Source organism: Capricornis sumatraensis, chromosome 20 (genome assembly GCF_032405125.1).
Source record: "Capricornis sumatraensis isolate serow.1 chromosome 20, serow.2, whole genome shotgun sequence".
In the NCBI taxonomy this organism is placed as follows: domain Eukaryota; kingdom Metazoa; phylum Chordata; class Mammalia; order Artiodactyla; family Bovidae; genus Capricornis; species Capricornis sumatraensis.
In genome coordinates, this window is record NC_091088.1 from 21,317,563 (window position 1) to 21,341,785 (window position 24,223).

At 37.3% G+C, this 24,223-nt stretch overlaps 1 protein-coding gene and 1 pseudogene across 1 annotated transcript in view; one reads left to right on the forward strand and one right to left on the reverse strand.

Moving 5' to 3' along the window:
- Window positions 1-2,140: 2,140 nt before the first annotated feature.
- The window catches only part of NETO2 (neuropilin and tolloid like 2), a 53,045-nt gene continuing 30,962 nt past the window's right edge, over window positions 2,141-24,223 (reverse strand). Inside the window, exons 8-9 of the mRNA XM_068992274.1 lie at window positions 3,992-4,105; window positions 2,141-2,721 (exon numbers count right to left, since the gene is read on the reverse strand). Coding sequence (XP_068848375.1) covers window positions 2,141-2,721; window positions 3,992-4,105 — 695 coding nt within the window. The remainder of the gene's footprint in view (window positions 2,722-3,991; window positions 4,106-24,223) is intronic.
- LOC138096098 (PDZ and LIM domain protein 1 pseudogene) lies at window positions 4,338-13,134 on the forward strand (annotated as a pseudogene).

A 24,223-nucleotide genomic window follows, 5' to 3' on the forward strand; every position in this document is an offset into this window, starting at 1 on the left:
CAAAAATAAAAATCCATTTACAAGTGCTACTTAAGCATACTGTATTATTTACTACTTTAGATGTCAAAGATGTATTTTCTTAATGAATATAATTTTATATAGGAAATATGATAATTTCCCTTTCACTAAGAATGAGATCACAGTTATCATTATATTAAGGATTTACTAAATGTTGTCTGGCCTGTTATCCACTAAAATGCCTATCCAACATAACTACTGAAAGAATTCAGCTATCTAATCTGGCTCTGGTTCATTAGTTCATTGAATACTACATTCATTAAGTCTTTTTACCTTCCCAAGTTGTATTTTTAAAATTGGAAATTATACTGAGTTTTAAAAACACTTAAGACAATACTATGTGTAAGTTTTCCTATCTTCTGGATAGTATATACTTTTTTAAAAATGTGATATAATAAGCATTTTGAAGGAGTATTTTTAAATATATATATCATATTTAAGGTCACAGTTTTCATTAATCTGAGAAAATGTAAAGATGTGATATTTTTAAAAAGTCAGCGAAATCCAGTGAAACTTTAATTTCTCATTTCATGGAAAATTTAACTACAAAAAATATCAAACATGAGAATTTATCTTTTAAATGTCATGCCTGTATTAGTCGTAATTCAATAAATGGATTCCTTTCCACATATATCTTAAGATCCTAAATCTCAGTGCCATAAATAATATGATTAAAGAATCATGTAACAATGTATATTTTAATTATCAGATTTGTGTACTGATTTAGATCAATAGATACCAGTGAAAAATTTATCATAAACTAAGTGCAATAACAAGAGGAAACAAAAGCTTATGTACACATTACCAAGATTTTTACAATAAATTATAGTGTACAGTTCCATCACAGCATATTGGTATACAAAGCCGCTATTGTGAATACTGAAAAGAAATCTGTCGTGGAGGTCTTTAACCTTGATTTAATAAAGTTTGTACAGTATCAAATAATATCAAAAGTCTAAAAAAACACAATGATTTTTTAATATCATGTTTATAAATTATTGTTTATATACCATAAGAAAAATAAGGTCAAAAGTGCAGTTTAAAAAAAAGTGGAAATTGTTATTCTTGGTAAGAACTAGAAAAATGTATTGTCCCAAGTAAGAAGCAATCTACAGGCTTATACAGTTTCTTAGGCATTTTCCTTTAACTCCCATACAACCTTGGTTACCATATGCTACAGGACAAACCAATACAAAGGGAGTGAATAACCTTTTTATAAAAATAGGAAACACAGATCTAGCAATGAGTAACAACGGAAATAAATATGATAGGCCGCCCCCAAAATGAATTAAATGACTTTTTACTCACAGGAAAAAGTGGGCTATCACTGAATGTGATAAAACCTAGGAAATTTCAAAAAATTTTAATTAAGTTTTTAGTTGTAACTGGCAATGGTGCATACATCCCAGGATTATGAAACTTTCTAGTATAACATAACCAAAACAAAATATGACTTAGAGGTGCTAAACCATATCACAGAAAATAAAGGTTAAGGATCCAGTAATTAAAAGGCAGCAATATGGAAATTACTCAAGAAACAGATGGATGAAACAGAATTCTGTGTCTTAACTGGCACTTACCACAGTAACTAGTTATATTTTGACAAACTCTAGAACAAATGCCTATACTGAAATACATGTGAAACATTAACCATTTATATAAGAAACTGAAATGGCAACATTACTGGCTTCTAAAACAAATTAAAGTTAGAGAAGAGAAAAAGTAAAAGGAATATGAAGAAAAATCTTATGTTTAAACTTATTGTGGGATCAAAATTTTGACAGAGCTGTATCAATCAAGAACCGTCTTCCTGCTGCTACCACCAGCTGAGTCTGGCGCAACACTGCTCCCCTCTCCAGACGCTACTATGTAACTGGTGCTTTGTGTGTAGGACACTGAGCACTAGACGCTTGTTTTTTGTTTTTTACTGCATGGACGAAGTTTCTTGGTTGGGTTAACATATAGACTGCCTGAGATAATAAAAACTTGACCATTACATTAATGCGAAATGAAGGTCTTTCTAGTTCTGACAGGAGAAAAGGGTTGGCTGTTGAAAACAATATGGACGCTCTGTAGGCTGCATACATACATACTCAATGATCAACGTCACTTCAGCAGAAGACTAAAAATCGATGGACATGGATGCTTGTGCGGAGTCTTCCCGGCCCCTGACATAAATCTCACAGGGCATCTCCTCCATCACCCTGTCTTCAAGAGCCTGCTCAGGGCACTCATGTGCCTGCTTGAAAGTGTAGCTACTCTTTCTGAAGGTGCTATTAAATGTTTTCATGGGCTGTGGTTGTGCAAAATCATTTCGGAAAGGAAGTTCCATGGAACTGAGGTTGGTCCTGCTTTGTTTGACGCTGGGCGCTTGCGACCCACAGTGATGGTCGTGGATGCACCGCGAGGCCGTCGAGGAGCGCCGCGTCTTCTGGTAGCTGTCCAGTTCCTCCGACAGGTCGGCCAGGTCGGCGGACATCTCTTTGTCTCTCAGTGAAAACAGTTCATAATGAGGAGGATCAAATACTTCTTGAAACCCAGTTTTATTAAAAGCAGTTTTGCATGCCATGACCTTTTTTCGAGGCTGTTTCACTTGTACTAAAATAGAAATAATGAGAAGGACCAAGACAATCCCCGACGTAACGCCAATAATTGTTCCGTGAGTTTTAGTGATTTGTTCAAACAGTCCTGCTTTTTTCTTTTCTGCAGAAAGAGAAAGAAAAACAATGAGACTTTGAAAATTCATTCATGATTCCTGTCACAAATTGGTAAAATATTTTTAGGTAAAGCAGAACACCTGGGTCAAATACAACCCAGAAAATGCAATTTAAGATTAGGTTTTTAAACAAAATAAAACTAGTATGACTTCTGGTTAAACTAACCAATCATAAGGCAGCCAGCCAGACTATAAAAAAAGGAAAAGGACTTGGTTCTTTACTCAGAAGGTATATGAGTACACGGGCTTCCCTGGTGGCTCAGTGGTACACAATCTGCCTGCCAATGCAGGAGACGCAGGTTTGATCCCTGGGTCAGGAAGATCCTCTGGAGAAGGAAATGGCAACCCACTCCAGTACTCTTGGCTGGAGAAACCCATGGACAGAGGAGCCTGGTGGGCTACAGTCCGTAGGGTCGCAAAGAATCAGACACAACAATAACACGTAAGCACATACAGTTTGCAAATCAAAGTAATACATGAATATAGAAAATGTCAAAACAAAATACTCTGTTTTTATCAAGTTTAGCTTTCTGCTCTATGGTAGATTTGAGTTAACCCATAGTATTCCTACTGATGGCCATAAGCAAGGAGAACAAAAATGATTTCACTGACTCACTCAGATATGTTTACAACCATGGTCCACTGTTTTTGAATGGTTACCTGAAAATACTTCCTCTCATGATAGCAATATCTTACATTAACTTTCCATAGTTATTTATTGAACTCTTGGGAGAATAAAAGGGAGATAAACTGTAGTACTGAAACAGTGATTTGATAACCAGCATTACCACAAGGCATATTTCTCTTTCAGGGAGTATATACTGAAATACAGCATAGGAAATTCATGGAATAAAAAACGCAGTCCTTATAAGGAGTCTGTTTTACACTGTAAGACTGAATCTATCAGTTGAATTTTGCTAAATAGTATTTCCATTTAATTTTAAAAATAAGAATACTCTAGGTCACAATCTACATTATTATAACAATAAGGTATCTTTACAATATAAACAACCATGACTAACTTGTGGACAACTTTTAGGTAAAAAATATAGTCTATAAAAATTGCTTTTGTTGAGAATAATATTCAGTTTTACCACATCCCAGAGGTCTGTGATTCACTAAGGAGAACACTGATTTTACATGTCTTCATTCTGTCAAAGCAGTTATGCCAAGAACAGTTGTAGAAAAAGAGATTTTTTTTCTTAGTGAAAGGCAATGGCCACACCTCTAAGGGCTGTCCTTCACCAGCAGACTCACCTTTACAATGATTTTCATCCCAAGGGTATGCACAGTTTTGAATCCCATTACAGACTAAAGAATTATTGATGCACATGTTGCTATGGCAAAAGAAAGTGCTGCCTGTACAGGGAGCTGTAGACAAAAGAAAACTTTGTTGCTAAGAAGAGAAAGCACACAGATTATGACATCCGGATTCATTTTACATTTGCTCTTATAAAGTCAATATCCTATCTCAAAGGCTTTTCTGTGAAGATACTCTGTACTACACAAACAATAAGACAAAGGCCCGTATTCTCTGCTGCTGACTCATGTAAACTTTTACCAAGGGTGGGCACCAAGAGATTGCTCTTAGGGTAATAACAATATGAATATATGGTCATCCCTCGGTATCTGTGGGGCATTGGTTCCAGGACCTGTGGCCAACACCAAAATGTGCAGCTGCTCAAGTCCCATAGGCGGCCCCTCTGAATCAATTATGCAACGTGTACTACTGCGGTATTTACTACTGAAAAAAGCCATGTGTAACTGGACCTGCACAGTTCAAACTCCTGTTACTCAGGGGTCAACCATATTTGATACAGGTCTTACGAAACTAGTACACAGCACATTTTTTTCAAAATGTGAAAGAAAATATTAGTGAAGACCTGGAGACACTGAACCCCTGTGCTTTGCTGGCAGGAATGTAAAACGGGGCAGCTGCTGTGGTAAATAGTATGGCAAATGGTAAACAGTTCTCAAAAACTCATACAGATTACTATACGCGCCAGCATTTCCACTTCTAGGTATACAGTCTTAAGAACTGAAGGCAGAGACTCAAAGAGATACTTGCTGTTCACTGCAGCAATATAATGCACAGGAGCCAAAAGGTGAAGGCAATGGAAATGTCTGTTGAAGGATGAATGGATGACCACAGACAAAATAAAAATGCACTCTTTGGAATTAAAAAAAAAAGTTTTTAAACAGTACACATATAGAATATATGCCATTGAATTTCATATTTGGTATAATTCTTTAAAAATCCTTAATGGTCTCAAAGCTTATCACAAGGACAATAAGTATTAGATACAGAAGTAAGCTGTTAGATGGACAGAAAAGCCAGTGAAGATGCATCGTGGTATTTAGTCAACTGCAGAATTAGCAGGTGAACCCACTTCTGTGTGTCATGTGTGTCATAAAACTGTATCACACAAATGTGTGCACTTTAAAATATAACAGATGTCCTAAGGAATATATAGTATTTTTAGATTCCTCATTTCTAAAAACTGGAGTTTTCTGTTGTTTAATTTTTACACCGCAATTCTATTATATACTAGATCATATTACACACTGAGCTTTTATTTTATCTAGTTCACAAGTGGGAATACAAGGAAGCTGTTTTCAAGACAGGGTGGGTAAAGTTATAAACAGCATTGTACTCTGATTTTCTGAGTCAAACTATTATTAGTTCTTATGGTTTATCAACAGAACATTATGTGACAGTACCCTGATGGCGCTTCACAGCTTCAAAAGTGGCAAAAAGCCAGGTTTCCTGCTCAGTGTTTCTTACTGGTTGAATAGTGAGTGGAAAGTACCCGTTTTTAAAAAAAATCATAAGAGTTCTTTATAACTGCTCTCTACATTATTTAAAGCAATTAGAAAGCAGCACAAGCAATGATATTGTCAGTTTCGTTTTGTAGAAATGCGAGTTATATTTAAAACCACAAATGTACTAAGCTTTATGGATTTTCAGTGGACAAGCATAACTGTTCATAATGAGAATGAAAGTATCAGTTATTGACATGGGTTGCTAATGACATGCTTCAATTCTAAACTATATAAAATGGCTGAATTATATAAATAAAGGACAAAGAGAATAGCAAAAACACTGCCAGTTCTGAACTGCTCTCTGCTTGCAGCCTGAGGACTTTCTCCTTTCCCCTTTACTCACTGCTGGGTCATGGTGCAGGAGAGGGGAGGGGGTTGCCATTTTAGCTTCCCTCTACTTCTGATGAGATGTGGCAATGATGCTGAGAGATGGTTCTGTCCTTCAGCTAAGCCTGCAGGGGACCTGTAGGGCAATATGTCACTGAAAATCACATTATGGATTTATTCTGACAAAAATATCTTCTGCTGCTTTCACAGTTTTAGTCCTGGAAATTATGTTCCTAAAACCATTCCCTTCCTTAAAGAGTAAAGTATATATTAGTACTCAGTACTTGGGAAGAAGTCAAACATATCCTGGTTGCTATTCTGTATTATGCATTTTGGCCAAGTTGTACTATTTTAGTCACATCTGCAGTCTACAGTCAATGAATAGATAGGAAGTGAACCTCTTATGCAGAATTAATGCATTTATATAAATCTCCTGGGAAATATTTTCATGGATGGATTCACAGTAATTACAAACCATTAACAGTTTAGAGTTAATATAATGAAATCAAACCTCAGGGAAATCAAACCAGTCAATTCTAAAAGAAATCAATCCTGAATATTCATTGAAAGGACTGATGCTGAAGCTCCAATACTTTGGTCATCTGATGCAAAGAGCTGATTCATTAGAAAAGACCCTTGATGCTGGGAAGGATAGAAGGCAGGAGGAAAAGCGGGCAACAGAGGATGAGATGGTTGGGTGGCATCACTGACTCAATGGACATGAGTTTGAGCAAACACCAGGAGATGGTGAAGGACAGGGAAGCCTGGTGTGCCACAGTCCATGGGGTGGCAAAAGCTCAGATACAACTTAGCAACTGAACAACAGTTTGGAGAATAACAAAAGAGAGTTAACAATGCGAATTAATGACACAGAGTCGGACATGACTGAAGTGACTTAGCAGCAGCAGCAGCATGTGAAAAGAAAACTGAAGCTCTCAAATGTGCTTATCAAGTGGACATTTTTAAATTGAAACTTTTGTTTTATCAAAGTTCACAAAATTCTTTATTTTGATCACACATATTTTTTTGGAGCAGTGTTTTCTTTTTGTTCTTGGGTAATAAAGCTACATTTGGGATATGGAATTAAGCCTACTGTAGCCTTCAATTAGTCTGAACTTTAATGATTAGTATAAACATATCACTTGAAGGAGGTTTGTCATCTGTTTACTTATTAGATCTATATTAAAGAGAAATCATTAGTTTTACAGAGAAAATAACTAAAACACATTAGAGAAGAACTTTACATATAAGATTTAGACAACTGCTACCCAAAGTAAATATAATGTGAGTCAAGAATGAGAACAAGCAGCCATATTAGTCTTTAAAAAGACACAGGTGGAATTAATTCTACTGACTGTTTAGTCTTTAAGTCCTATCTGACTCTTCTGTGATCCCATGGACTACAGCCAGCCAGGCTCCTCTGTCCAGCTGATTTCCTAGGCAAGAACTCTGGAGTGGCTTGCCATTTCCTACTCCAGGCAATCTTCCTGACCCAGGGATGCAACCTGTGGCTCCTGCATTAGCAGCTGTCTTCTTTACCTCTGAGCCATCAGGGAAGCCATTGATAGTTTATTAACCTAATGTATTTGTGTAGAAAGTTAACACAGCAGGACTAAGGCTGCTGCCTTTAGAAGGGTCTGTGTGCAAGGGTGGCCCTTAGCTGGCATCTGGAAACTTGGCTTCCCTCCATTCCCTGACTGACAAGGGTAGTTCATGGTGCCTAGAGTTTGTGTTAATATCATTTATGCCAAATATTAACAACTACTTTCCTTCTGTGAGCCTAGAATTTTGGTATATTCAAGGCAGAGAGTGCCTATGTGAACAGTCCCCAGTAAAAACCTTGGGTGCTGAATCTCTAAAGTCGGCTTTTCTGGGCAGAAGCATTGAACAGGTTACTATACTTTTTGGTTGTTGGAGAAATGAACATGTTCAGTGTGCCCCTCCTGGGAGGGGTGAGCATAATCCCTGTGAAAGGATTTCTCCAAACTCAAAGACAGTTTTTTCCCTTTCACTGTAATTATCTTAGCTGTTAAAATGAATATATGCTGGTCCTAGAAATCACCTAACATATGGGTGGTGCTGTGGAAACCTGAAACAATATCCAAAATGCTATCATTTTAACATGTAATCAATATAAAACATTATTAAGAACATATTTTACATTCTTTATTTCATACCAAGTCTTTGAAATCTGGTATATATTTCTGTAACTGTAGCACATTTCAGTGTAGACTGGCTGCACTTCAAGTGCTCAGCGGCTACACGCAGCTGATGGACCCTGTACTGGGCAGCGTGGGTACAGATGCTGGGAGTAAAGGTACTGAGGAGAAAGCAAGAAGGCTAAAAGGTTTTCCTGCTAACTACATCCTTGTATCAAGCGCTGACTTGTCTGACTTGTAACAAACAACCTTGGTTGGGTTGCTTTTTATTTTTCAAGCTTGAAAAGTTTTCAAAATAAAACAATTTTTATAAACAAACTGAGGTTATATCTATAGGTCAAAAAGAAGCAACAGCAGTCTACTGCGGCAAACACCACCGCTGAAGTGGACTTCCCCACTGCTTGAAGAATTCACTACCCTCAAAATAACTCAACATTTCCTCCTTTAACTGTTCAATTTTCAGTTTCCAAGTCAGTGAGGCCCCAGATTTTTAAGTACCTCTGAGTCACTCTCTTGTGATTTTGCATCCGTGTGGAGTGTGTCTCCACAACTCTTCTTTCAACTCATTGTTACTTCTTTGATTCAGATCTTCCTGGTTTCCCACCTCAACCATCGAAGTAACCTCCTAAATAGCCTCCATGCCCCAATAAAAGCACAGCTTTTTTTAGAATAACATCCTTCAAAACTCCCCAATGCCTATAACATGAAGTCTAACTTCAGCCTTTTGTTTAAAGGTCTTCAAGTTCTAGCTTTAATCTACCGTTCCTGGTTCATTTCTCTCCGTTCTCTCCCACTACTTCCTGTGGCCCAAATTAGCTCTGCTTCTGTACCTTTCCCATCACAGCAACTCTGAAAATAACAACCTCACTTAACATTTCTACCTTGTGAAAAATCAACCTACCCTCAAGGCTTAACTCAAAGGACCTTTCTGCAAGGACTACCTGCCCACTAGAGGTAACCTGGATATTTACTAAGAAAGCACTTTGTTTTCTGTCTTAAATGGTCTTTGTCATAGTCAATTCTGTATTTATGTCATTTGCATATATATCACTTCACTTAAGTGACTGTAAGATCCTTTAGGACAGGGATTGTATCATCCATTTTTGTATCTTCATAGCAAATACTTCATTTGGTAAAAGTTAAATAAATGAATGGAAGGCAGGTAGGAAGGCTGGTTGGCTAAAGTAACTTCATAATTCAGCTGACCATCTGGCAATTCAGAAAGATCTTAGAAGAGCTCAGCTATAATAAAGCCTATATATGGTCTCATACAACATGATTTTAACACAGAATCCAGGGAGCAATAATATAATACCTTGAAATTATAACTAAAGGGTAAAATGATCAATTCCCACATTTCTCAAGAAAAATACCTGATAATATCTTACTAGTGTACTGAAATATGTATTAACTTTGAAGTTGCAGAAATCATATAGGTTACCATTGTACCATATTCACCAGTCAGGATACAAAATATCTTTGTCTCATAAGGACAACAGATAAGATATGCCACTTATTTTTAAAAATATGTATAATGTGAACATACACATGTAATTATATCCAGGAAGTTTGGGTGAATTTTCATATGCCGACTTCCTTCATTCAGGAGATGACTGTGAGGAAAGCAACCTGTTAAACAGGCTAATCAGCCCTGCCTAAATGTAGATTAAAGTTAAGGGCCATTCAAAACCAAGTCAAAACCATGATGGTGTGAAAGCAGTTTTTTGTCAAAGCTAATGCAATATGATCTGCACTTATAAGCAAAGTCAGCGAAATGATTATTAGGAACTACTGATAAGTCACTTATACTTCTTATAGGAGATCCCAAAACACAGAACCATTTGCCTTGTGAGGATTTGTTCATCTGAATTAACAAGAGTTTCCCTGGTGGCTCAGATGGTAAAGAGTCTACCCGCAGTCTAGGAGACCTGGCTTGGATTCCTGGGTCAGGAAGATCCCTTGGAGAAGGGAATGGCAACTCACTCCAGTATTCTTGCCTGGTGAATTCCATGGATAGAGGAGCCTTGTGGGTTACAGCCCATGGGGTTGCAAAGAGTTGGACATGACTGAGCAACTAAAACACACACACAGATATCAAGTTTTTAAGGAAAGAATTCTAAAATCTGTTCTCAAAGTTTCTCCACTTATAAGCTGGGTCTGTGTGTCTACACATGAACTACAACATCCTGTAATGTGAAAAAGTTCCCACATGCTCATAAAATAATAAAGACACCTTCAAAGACTTTAGCAATCAGAAAAAAGACAAAATCTCCATTGTAATCAGAAGAAGATGTCTAAAGAATATATTGTAATCACAAGAAAGATGTCTGAAGAATACATACACAGAAGGAAATGCAAATGTGTCACTACAAAAATCAACTAAGCACAAAAGACTGTAATGATGGAAATGAGGGATAACAAAGCTGTAAGGCATATAGAAATCAACAGCAAAATTGTAGAAGTCTTTCCTTAGTAGCTACTTTAAATGTAAATGGATTAAACGTTCCATTCAAAAGGCAGAGATTAGCAGAAAAGCAAGAAAACAACCAAGATCCAACTATATGATGTTCTGTAAGAGATTCACTTTAGATCCAGAGACATAATTAGGTCGAAAGTAAAAGAACAGAGAAAGATATTCCATGCAAATAGACACCAAAGAGAGCTGGGATAGTGATATAAATACAGGTGCATATCAGAGATATTGCTGGTTTGGCTTCAGACTACCACAATGAAGCAATTATTCAAGGACTCACATGAATTTTTCGGTTTCCCAGTGCATATAAAAGTTACATTTATGTTTTACGGTAGACTATTAAGTGCACAAGTAGTATCACATCTAAAAAACTCAATTTAACTTAATTTAAAAACATCATACTGCTAAAAAATGCTAGCCATCATCTAAGCAAGTCTTTTACAACAGTAACATCAACAATCACTGATGACCATAAACAATAATAGTGAAAATGTTTGAAGTACTGTGAGAATTATCAAAGTGTGACAGAGAGACATGAAGTGAGCAACTGTTAGAAAAATGATGCCAGTAGATTTTTCAACACAGGGTTGCCCTGGGGTTTACCCAGTGGCTCAGCAAGAACGAATCTGCCTGCAATGCCGGAGATGTGGGAGCCACAGGTTTGATTTCTGGTCAGGAAGATCCCTAGGAGGAGTAAATGGAAACCCATTCCAGTATTCTTGCCAGGAAAACACCATGGACAGAGGAGCCTGGTGGGCTATAGTCCAGGTTGCAAAGAGTCAGACGTGACTGAGTAACTCAACACATACAGGGTTGCCACAACCTTCAATTTGTGAAAAATGCAGTATCTGTTAAGATAGGCCTGTATCAGACAAAAACAGACTTTAAGTCAAAACTGTTACAAATGACAAAGAAGGACACTGTACCTTGATAAAAGGGTCAATGCACCAAGAAGATATAATAATTATAAACGTATATGGACCAAAATCAGAGCTCTAAAATATAAGTAAACATTGTTAGAATTTAAGGGAGAATTAGACAGTTCTATGATAACAGTTGGAGACATCAATACTCTACTTTCAATAATGAATAAAACCACACAGAAGATCAATAAGAAGGGAATTCCCTGGTGGTCTAGTGGTTAGGACTCTGCAATCTTCACTGCCAAAGGCCTAGGTTCAGTCTCTTGTTAGGGAACTAAGATCCCACAAGCTGTGAGGGGCACACCTTCAAAAGACCAATAAGGAAATAAAGGACTCGAACAGTACTATAAACCAATCGAACCTAATAGACATAAAAACCCCACCTAACAACAGCAGGAGATATTTTTCTCAAGTGCACATGGAACACTCTCTAGGACAGACCATAGGTTAGGCCACACACAGTCTTAATTTCAAAAGACTCATATCAGACAAAGTATCTTTTCCAATCACAGTGAAATGAAACTAGAAATCAGTAATAGAAGGAAAACTGAAAAATTTACAAACATGTGGAAATTACACTACACACTCTAACCAACATTTCAAAGAAGCTACCACAAGGAAAACTAGAAAATACCTTGAGACAAATGAAAATACAATGTATGAAACTTATGGAAAGCAGTGAAAGCAGTGATAAGAAGGAAATTTAAAGCTATAATGCCTACATTTTAAAAAAAGGAGACAATAAAGGAGAAAGACTTCATTCAAATCATAGAGAACCAGAAAAAGTAGAGCAAACTAAGTGTTCCTCATTTCCCAGGTCATTCCTGGAATCAAGGCTGCAATAGCCAATGTCTGTGTTGGAGATGTAACCACAGCCATTGATGGGGAAAATAGCAGCAGTATGTTGTACTTAGAAGCTCAGAACAAAATCAAGGGCTGCACAGACAACATGACTCTCACAGTAGCAACAGAACAGAAATATGGTCTCCTCTGGTGACAGAGGAAGGGAAACATCACTCATACAAGATGAATTAGCCTCTGAACCCCAAGAGATCCTACACATAGGAAGCGCCCCGAACCACAGTTATGCCCTTTACCATCTCACCTTCCTCCAGCTCTTCCCCAGGGTCGTCACAAACCAGTGCAACAACCCAGTTAGCTTCTATTCCTCTGAAAATATCTAAAACTTTAACAACGCCTTGGTGTCAAAGAGGCAGCCAGCAGGCAGATGACGGCACATCTTAAGACCATCCTCAGCTTCCAAGCAGACTTGTCTTTGGCAAAGAGTCTGAAGTTTACAAGATGCTTCTGGAGAAACAGGAGTTAAATGAGCCTCTGAGACAGCCCACTTCATTCCTGGTTTTGCAGGAAATCCTAGAGTCTGAGGAGAAAGGGGATCCCAACAAGCCCTCAGGACTCAGAAGTGTTAAGGCTCCAGTCACCAAAGGGGCTACATTGACTAGAAATGCCCAGAAGCTGCTCACGTGTGACAAGTGTGGCACCAGCACTGTGAGCGTGTTTGTGAAGCTGCGGGAGCATCACGGCCACCCCAAGTGTTATGTGTGCGCCAACTATGGCAGCAGTCTGAAACAGAAGGGCCATTTCTTTGCGGAGGATCAGATCTACTGTGGAAAGCATGCCCAGGAGCGTGTCACCCCACAGAGGGCTACGCTGTGGCCAGTGTTCCCCGAATGAGCCAGCAGTTCTGGACCCAATGCTGTTTTCCACACAGCCTCGCTGCATCTTGTCCTCTGAAAGCTGTGGCCTCTCTCTTCCAAATTCTCACTTATGTTGGTTTTATCACTGATTATTAAATTTCACGTCCCCCTCTGTGCTAAGTGACCCACGCTGGCTGTGTGACGCCTGCTGTTACAATTAAAGGAAGGTAGTCTTGTTCAGTGTCCCCTTGCCAGCATCACTGTCTTCTCTTCCCCTCCATTCATCTCTGCTGCAAATGGACATCAGCCAAATTTGAACCAAATTTAATGTCTGACAATGATTTTGATTTTACTCAATAATTTAACAGATTCCAAAAACTCAAAAGTTCCATGTATTTGTCAGAAGGATTAAAATATAAAGATTAGAGATAAATAAAATAGAGGGGGGAAAAACTGGAGAAAATAAAAAACACCAATCTTGGTCCTTTGAAAAGATCAACAAACTAGGCAGACTTTTAGATACAATGACTAAGGAAAAGATTAGAGACTCAAATTACTAAAATCAGAAATGCAAGTTGGAACTGTCTCTTCCTTCAGTCTACAACCAGTAAAACATCCATAACTCATAAAATCAGAAATGCAAGTATAGATTGTACATATATAAAAAGAATTAGAAAAGAATACTAAGAACAATTTGTATACCAAAAATAGGCTAACTTAGATGAAATAGACAAATTCCTAGAAACACACAATCTACCAAAACTGACAAAAAGGAAAAAAGATCTCAAGAGATTTCTAAATAGCAAGGATACTGAATCAGTAATCAAACATGTTTCAACAAAGTAAAGCCCTAGACCAGATGGCTTCTTTATCAAACACATAAGAAAAATTAACAACAGTCCTCGAACTTTTCCAAAAAGTTGAAGAGGAGGGATCGATTCTTACTCATTTATTGGCCAGCATTACTCTGATATCAAAGCCAGACAAAGAAACAACAAGAAAACAAAACTACAGACCAATATCCCAACATCCCTTATGAATATCAATGCAAAAATCCTCAAGAAACTACTAGCATTGAATTCAGCAACATTTTAATGTGAGGATCAAGTAGGATATAAGGATAGTTTAGCATATAAAAATCAATTAATGCAATACACCTCAATAACAGAATGAAGGAGGAAAAACTCACACGATCAACTCATGTGAATCAGAAGAAGCATTTGACAAAATTCAACACCATTTCATGATTTAAATAAACCTCAATAAAGCAGGAATACAAGACCATTTTTTCAATATGATAAAGGCTATATATGAAAACCCCTCAGTTAGCATCATACTCAATGGTAAAGGCAGAAAGTTTTCCCCCTAAAATCAGGAATAAGACAAGAATGTCTGTTTCCATTTCTGTTTAATACAGTGTACTAGCCAGAGCAATTAGGTAAGAAAATGAAACAAAAGCACTCAAATTGGAAGGGAAACTATAAAGTTATCTCTGTTGGCAGATGACATGACCTTACAAATAGTAAACTTGAAAAGACCACAATACAGACATACATTCAGAGCAAATAAACTAATTCAGCAAAATTGTAGGATACAAAAATCAACAAAAATTAGTTACATATCTATACACTAGTAAGGAACAAATGATGATACCATCCACAGGCTCATTGTGTTTCCTATCAAAATTCCAAAACTATTTTTTACAGAATAGAAAAACTTATTGTAAGATTCATGGAATCTCAAGGGACCCTGAATAGTTAAAGTTGAAAAAGAACAGAGTTGAAAGATTCTTAAGTTCAAAACTTACTATAAAGCTACAGTAATCAAAGTAATTGGCATTACGATAGACAAATAGATCAATGGAATAAAGAGCCTCTCAAATAGACTGTCACATGTATTAATATATGGACAACTGATTTTTGACAAGGGTTAAAAGATGATTAAAAGCGGAAAGGACAGTCTTTTCAAGAAATGACTCTGGAAAGCTGTATATTCACATGCAAAAGAATGAAGCTGAAGAAATTAATTTGAAATGAATCAAAGACCTAAATGTAAGAGTAAAAACTATAAAAATTTTAAAAGAAAACATGGAAAAAGGGAGTGTAGTCAGTTTAATGATGGTTCAAGTGCTCCCTCTGTCTCTTCCTTCAGTCTACAACCAGTTAAACATCCATAACTCAACTCTGCCCAGCAGACCAGGATGTTGGAGAACTGCACATGTCTATACCTAAAGGTGGGTGCAATGGAACACCAACAGGAGGTGTAATCCAGGCAACGGCAGAATCACCGCCTGCACCGCTTTGCTGCTATGGCGGAGCCAGCAATCCCAGAGAAACTGCTGGCAGCAGGGGAGGTGGTCCACGAACCGCCAGCCTTTTGGCTGCAGCGGGCTCACAACCAAAGGCACACGGGTCGGCTGGCCCATTCCTCCTACCCGCAGTGGCGCTGCCTGGAAGCCAGCAATGCTGGTCACAGCAGAGATACCTGCTCTCCAGCTCCCCTTCCCCCTGCCCTACTCCCACAGTAACAAAGCCTGCACCTCGGTAGATCCCAAACGCGGTGAAGTGCCTGTGATCCTTGTGCTCCAAGCGTCGATGCCAGCAGCATCAAGGCACCAAAGACCATTGAGGCACAATGACAACAAAGAAAATGACAAGGAAAGTGCCAACTCTCAAATACAACCAGAGGCAGCGCAGGTAAGAGAAACCAAAATTTGTGCTATAGCGCCACCTACTGAAAAACTAGAGAAAGGCCTCTGATTTCTAACCTGTAGAACTCTTAGAATCAAAATCAAGTAGGGTGGGCTGGGGGAAGCTTTACTAAAAAAGAAAGATGTTTGGTACTTCAAATGTGCCAGAAGGGGAACAACTCATCAAGCACAATGAAGAACCATGGTAACATGGTATCACAAAAAGAAAATGAATGTTCTCCGGAAACCAAACTCTGTCTCAGAACAATGAGATTTGATAGACTGTTCAAATGAACCATCAGACAGAAACTCAACCAGCTTCAAGAAAACTCAGATAGGCAGTTCAATGTGTTTAGGAATAAACTTAATGAACAGAAGTAATACTTTATAAAAGTGATTGAAACTCTAGAAAACAAATTCTGGAGCTGAAGAACTTAACAAATGAGATGAAGAAAGTACTGGAAAGACAGCAGGCCGTATGGAAGCTTGAAGACGGAAATCTAGAAATGATACAGGTAGAAAAGGAGGGAATTAAGACCAAAAAATGAGGAAATTCTATGAGAACTATCTAAGTCTATTAGGAAGGGCAACATTAGGATAATGGGTATACCAGAAGGAAAACAGAAGGAGAAAAGAACAATTTATTTCAAGAAATAATAGCTGAGAACTTCCCCAAACTGGGGAAGGAACTGGATATATAAGAAACTAAGAGAACATTTAATTACCTCATGCAGAAAGACCTTTTCCAAGACACATTATATTAAAACTGTTGAAACTCAGTGGCAGAGAAAGAATTTTAAAGGCAGCCAGCCATGGCGGGGGCGGGGGGGGGGGGTGAAGGGGTTGGTGGGGGTGGGGGGAAGATGTTAACTTACAAAGTAAACTATTAGCAGGTTTCTCAGAATAAACTCTACAGGTCAGCAGGGAGTGGCATATCCTACACATGATACTGAAAGATAAAAATTGCCAGTCAAAAATATTCTTTTCAGCAAAATTATCATTCAAATATGAACAAGAAATAAAGGCTTTCCCCCAGACTACACCTGAGAGAGTTCATCAACACTGTAACTGCCTTACAAAAAAACGCTGAAATGACCTCTTCTACCTGAAATGAGAAGGAAAAAGTATACACAACTTTGAGTAGGGTGACAGAGAAAACTGAAACTCTAACATCAGAATATTAAACGTATCATAGAAAAAAGGTTAAAGGGAAATAATTTATAAAAATAATTTATAGCTACTTCAATTTGGTAACAAACTTGTAACAAGAAATAATTGAGGAAATCAGACATCTAAAACATAAAAGGGGAGAAGGAAAAGGTCAGAACTCATATAGGCAAGTAAAAGCAAGATGCTGTCAACAGAAAAAAGGATATTTTAACTATGAGACATTTTATACAAACTTTACAGTAACAACAAAACATAAAAAGATGAAACTGAAAAAATATCCCAGAAAAGCTCCAAACAGAAACATAAGGAAAAAACAACAATGGACATACAGAGCAACCAGAAAACAAAAAATGAAAATGAAATGGCAGTACTATATTTTCATTTATCAATATTCATGCTAAATGTAAATGGACGGAATTCACCAATCAAAAGTCACAGAGTGGCTGAGTGAATTAAAATGCAAGACCCAAGGAGACTCACTTCAGCTCTGCAGACAAGTAGGCTTAAAGTGAAGGGATGGAAGATGATGTTCCAAGCAAATGGTAGCCAGCAAAAGCAGGAGTAGCCAAACTCACATCAGAAAACACAGGCTTCAAGCCAAAAAAGGTAACAAGAGACAAAGATGGACATTATATAATGATAAAGGGGACAATTCATCAAGAAGACATAATAAGAGTTATTCATATACATGCACTTAACACAGACGCATTAAACCAGAAGGACTGGATAGATTTGCACAGAACATTCTATCCAAACGGAGAATCCACTTTCGTCTCAAGTGCACATGAAGTATTGTCAAGAACAGACCATATGTTGGGACACAAAACAAACGTTAATAAAGTTAAGAATCGAATTATATCAAGTATCTTTTCTGAGCACAAAAGTGTGAAATTAGATATCAACTACAAGGAGAAAGCTGAGAAAATCTACAAATATGTGAAGGCTAAACAAATGCTACAGAGTAAGAATTAGATCACCGAAAATAAAATAAAATACATGAAGACAAATGAAAATATGACATACCAAATCTATGGGGATGCAGCAAAAGCAATACCGAGAGGGAAAGTTACAGTTATACAGGCCTACCCTGAGAAACTTAAAAAATCTCAAATCTAACCTTACATCTAAACGAACCATAAAAAGAAGAATGAAGTCCAAAGTTAGTAGAAGGCAAGAACTAATAAAAATCAAAGCAGAAATATGTGAAATAGACACTAAAAAGACAACAGGAAAGACAGATGAAATTCAGAGATGCTCCTTTGAAAAGATAAACAAAACTGACAAAACTTTTGCTGGTCTACGAAAAAAAGAGAGAAGGATCTGATAAATAAAAGAGGAGAAATAACAAGGATACCACAGAAATATAAAGGATGACGAGAATATTATGAACAACTATATGACTATGAATCGGACAACCCAGAATGGACAAATTCTTAGAACCATCCAACCTTCCAAGACAACCATGAAGAAACAGAAAATTTTAAGAGACTGATCACTAGTAAAGCGGTCAAAATAACAAAAAATACCCCCCCAAAACAAAAGTCCAGGACCAGATGGCTTTACATGTGAATTCTACCAATCATTCAAGATTTAATACCTATCTTTCTCAATCTCTCCCAACAAACTGAAGAAGAGAGAATACTTCCTACTCATTCCATTAGGCCACCGTTACACCGACAGCAAAACCAGGGAAGACACTTCAAAGAAAATTACAGGCCAGTATCTCTGATGAACACAGATGCAAAAGTTCTCGATAAAATGCTAGCAAACCATACAATAACACATTAAAAAGATCGTACAACATGATCAAGTGGGATTTACCCTAGGGATGCAAGGGTGTTTCAACATCCACGAACTAATCAATATGATACACCCATGAACAAAACGAAGGATAAAATCCATGACTGTCTCAACAGATGAAGAAGCATCTGACAAGATTTAATATTCACTTATGATAAAAACTCTCAATAAAATTGGTATAGGAGGAATGTACCAAAAATATAATAAAGGCCATATACGGTAAACCTGTATCTAATGTAATACTCAGTGATGAAAACTTTAAGCTATTCCTTTAAGATCAGGAACAAGACAAGAATGCCCAATCTTGCCACTCTTCTTCAACACAGTATTGGGAGTCCTAACCAGAGAAATAATGCAAGAAAAAGAAATAAAAGGTACCCAAATTGTAAAACAAGAGGTAAAACTGTAACTACTTGTGGATGATAAGATTTTATACATAGAATACTCTAAAAAATTCACCAAAAAACTTTTGGAAATAATAAAAAGAATACAGCAGTTGCAGGGTAGAAGATCAATATAAACAAATATGGTGCATTTCTATATACTAGCAATGAACTAACAAAAACGCAGTTAAGAGAATCCCATTTACAATCACAACAGAAAGAATACAACACTAAGTATAAACTTACCCAGGAGGTATGGGACCCGTACACTGAAAACTGTAAGATTATTGTTGAAAGAAACTGAAGACAGAAATTAATGGAAATATACTTTGTGCTCATGGACTGAAGAATTCACATTATTAAAATGTCCAAATTACCTAAAGCAAACTATAGATTCAATGCAATTCCTATCATAATTCCAAGGACATTTTCTCAGAAACAGAACAAAAAACTCTAAAATTTATATAGAAACATAAAAAAAACCCCAAATAGTCAAAGCAATCCTGAGAAAAATGGACAGAACTGGAGGTATCACACTCCCTGATTTCAAATTATATTACTAAGCTACAGCATTCAAAGTAGCATGTTATTGGCAGAAAACAGACACAGAGACTAATGGAAAAGAACGGAGAGCCCAGAAATAAACCCACACATATATGAACAACTAATTTAAAACAAAGAAGCAAAGAACTTACAATGGAGACAGAATAGTCTTTTCAATAAATGGCACAAGGAAAACTGGACAGCCACATGAGAAAGAATGAAACTAGATCACTACCTTAACCCCCCCCACACAAGTCAGCTCCAAATAGATCAGATACTTGCATGCAAGACCTGAAACCATACAACTCCTTGATGAAAACAAGCAGTACACTCTTTGCTCTTGGTCTTAGCAAACAGTTTTCTGAATATGTCTCCTCAGGCAAAGGAATTAAAAGCAAAAATAAAATGTGAGACTACATCAAACTAAGACGCTTTTGTACAGGAAAGGAAGCCATCAAGAAATGAAAATGCAACCTACTGAATAGGAGAAAATATTTGCAAATTATATACCCAAGAAATAACACATACAACTCAACAACCAAAAAACAAAGAGCTGGATTTAAAAAATGGGCAGAGGTATTCAATAGACATTGTTCCAAAGAAGACATACAAATGGCCAACAGGCACGTGAAAAAGTGCTTAACATCACTAATTATTAGGGAAATGCAAATCAAAACAATAATGAGATACTACCTCACACCAGTCAGAATGGCTATTATCAAAAAGATAAGAGATAACAAGTGTTAGAGAGGACGTGAAGAAAAGCAACCTTCATACAGTTTTGGTGGAAATGTTAAGTTGTTGCAGACATTATGGAAAGCAGTACAGAGACTCTTCAAAAAATTAAGAACCAGAACTTCCACGTGATCCAGCTATTCCACTTCTGGGTATTTAGCCAAAGAATAAGAAAATACTAATTTAAAAAGATTTATGTTCATCTCAACATTATTTACAATAGCCAAGATATCGAAGGAACCAAAGCCCCACTGATGGATGAATGGATAAACATGTGGTATATACGTATATATAAAATGGACTAGTACTCAATTGTAAGAAAAGATGAAACCTTGTCATTTGCAACAACATGGATAGATAGACCCAAAGGGTATTAAACTAAATGACATAAATCAGATGGAAAAAGACAAACACCACAGATTTCATTCTTATGTGGATTATTTAAAAAAACAAACAACAGACCAAACCAAACACACAGTTACAGAAAACAGAGCAGTGGTTATGGGGGGTGGGGAGGACAAATGCGTAAAGGAGGCCGACTGTACAGTGACAGGTGGGAAATAAGCTTCTGGTGGTGGCGATGCTGCAGTGTGCAAAAATAAAAATATGACACTGTATACACAAGACATACAATACTAGAAATTAATAAAACCTTGCTATCAAATATTTTTAAAAATAGAGGAAAAGCTTCATAATGTCTTTGGCAATGATTTCTTGATTATGACACCGAAAGCACAGACAAAAAGGAAAAAACAGACAAACTGGGTAACATCAAATTTTTGTTTTCTCAAAGTACACTATCAGGACAGTGAAAAGATAATGCATAGAATGGGAAAAAATGCTTGCTAATCATATACCTTATGAGAGATTAATATCCAGAATATATAAAGAACTTCTACAGCTTAACAAAAAACCAAGAACCTACCAGGTGGCTCAAATGGTTCAGAAACTGCCTGCAATAAAGGAAACTTGGGTTTGACCCCTGGGTTGGGAAAATCTCCTGGAGAAGGGAATAGCTACCCACTCCAGTACTCTTGCCTGGATAATTCCATGAACAGAGGAGCATGGTGGGCTACAGCCCATGGGGTCGCAAAGAGTCAGGCACGAACTGAGTGGCTAACACTTTCATTTTCAAGTTAGGAAATGAGTAAAGGACTAAGTACAAGCACGCCACACTTTCAGACCACTGCAATAAAGCAAGTATTGTAGTAAACCGAGTCATACAAAGGTTTTGGTCTCCCACTGCATATAAAAGGTATGCTTATACTATGCTGTAATGTATTAAGTACATAACAGTATTATGTCTAAGAAAATAACGCACATACCTTAATTTAAAAATATTTTACTGCTTAAAAATGCTAACTGCCATCTGAGCTTTCAGGAAGTCATAATTTTTTTGCAATAATAACATCAAATATCACTGATCACAGATCACCGTAATACATACAATAATGAAAAAGTTTGTAATGTTGTGATAATTACTAAAATGTAACACAGAAACATGAAGTGAGCAAATGCTGAAAAAATGGTTCTGACCAACTTGCCTAAGGCAGAGGAGCCACAAGACTTCAATGTGCAAAAAAGAAATGCAGTGTCTGTGAAGTGCAATAAAATGAGGTGTTCACTAAAGAAGGCATACAAATGGCCAAGAAGCATGAAAAGATACTCAACACCACTCATCATTAGGGAAAATACAAACTGGAATCACAAATGAAAAAAAATCACATTTCACATAGCCATTAGGATGGCTACTGTTAAAAAAAAGAGGATGGGGACTAACCCTATTGCATTGCTGGAGGGAATGTAAAATGGAACAGCTGCTGTGAAAACAGCTGGTGGTCCTCAAAAATTTGAATAGATTTTAAATTTTAATATTCTGATATTAAAGTTTAATATTCAATATAGAATACTGATATTTAGTTAGGGAGTTTGGAATCAACATGTACATAATATTGTATTTAAGGAGGATAACCAATAAGAACCTACTGGATAGCACAAGGAACTCTGTTCCAGGTTACGTGGCAGTCTAGATGGGAGGGCAGTTTGGGGGAGAACAGAAACATGTATATGTACGGCTGAATTCTTTTGCTGTCCACCTGAAACTATTACAACATTGTTAATTGGCTATACTCCAGTGAAAAATAAAAAATTTTTAAATAAACAATATTTATATGATCCAGCAATTCCACTTCTAGGTATAGTATATACCTAAAAGCAAAAACTGAAATCAGAGATTCAAAGAGATAACTCTACGCCAGTATCCATAGTGGCTTTATTCATAATAGCCAAAAGCAGAAACTCAAGTGTTCAACAATAGATGGAATGATAAACAAAAATGTTTATGTAAAATGGAAAATTATTCAGCCATAAAAAGGACTGAAATTCTTAGAAACATACCAAGTGTAATAAATCAGACACAAAAGGACAAATATTCCATTTATATGAGGTATCTAGAACAGGGAAACTCATGGAGACAGAAAGTAGATAGAGGTTACCTGGGGCTGGGGGAATAGGGAATGGAAGTTATCATATAATGGGTATAGAGTTTTAATTTGGGATGTTACCTAAGTTCTGCAAGTGGATAGTGGTGATGGCTGTATGACGCTGTGACTGCTTAATGCCACTGAACTGTCCACTTAAAAATGGCTTAGGGTATACTTTACCATAGTTTAAAAATATGTATAACCACTATAGAAGGGCATTTGGCAAAACCCCACAGTGGCCACAGGACTGGAAAAGGTCAGTTTTCATTCCAGTTCCAAAGGGCAGGGCTAAAGAATGTTCAAATTACCTGAAAATTGCACTCACTTCCCATGCTAGTAAGTGAAGTGAAGTTGCTCAGTCGTGTGACTCTTTGTGACCCTGTGGACTGTAGCTGGCCAGGCTCCTCCGTCCATGGGATTCTACAGGCAAGAATACTAGAGTGGGTTGCCATTTCCTTCTCAAGAGGATCTTCCAAACCCAGGGATCGAACCCAGGTCTCCTGCATTGCAGGCAGACGCTTTAACCTCTGAGCCACCAGGGGCTAGTAAGGCTATGCTCAAAATCGTTCAAGCTAGGCTTCAGTAGTACTTGAATTGAGAACCTCCAGATGTACAAGCTGGATTTAGAAAAGGCAGAGGAACCAGAGATCAAATCGCCAACATCCGCTGCATCATAGAGAAAGCAAGGGAATTCTAGAAAAGCATCTACTTCTATTTCATTGACTATGTGAAAGCCTTTGCCAGTGTGGATCACAAACAAACAGTGGAAAATTCTTCAAGAGATGGGACACCAGACCATCTAACCTGTCTCCTGAGAAACCTGTATGAGGGTCAGGAGCAACAGTTAGAACTGGACATGGAACAACAGACTGGTTCCAAACTGGGAAAGGAGAACGACAAGTCTGTATACTGTCACCCTGTTTATTTAACTTATATGCAGAGTACATCATGCAAAATGCCAGGCTGGATGAGTAGCAAACTATAATCAGGATTGCTGGGAGAAATATCAACTTCAGATTAGTACCACTCAAATGGCAGAAAGCAAAGAGGAATTAAAGAGCCTCTTGATGAAGGTGAAAGAGGAGAGTGAAGAATCTGGCTGAAAACTCAACATTAAAAAACTAAGATCATAGCATCCGGTCCCATTACTTCATGGCAAATCGAAGGGAAAAAGTGGAGGCAGTGACAGATTTTCTGTTCTTGGGCTCCAAAATCATTGCAGATGGTCACTGCAGTCATGAAATTAGAAGACGCTTGCTTCTTGGCTATAACAAACCTAGAGAGTGTGTTAAAAAGCAAAGACATCACTTTGCTGACAAAGCC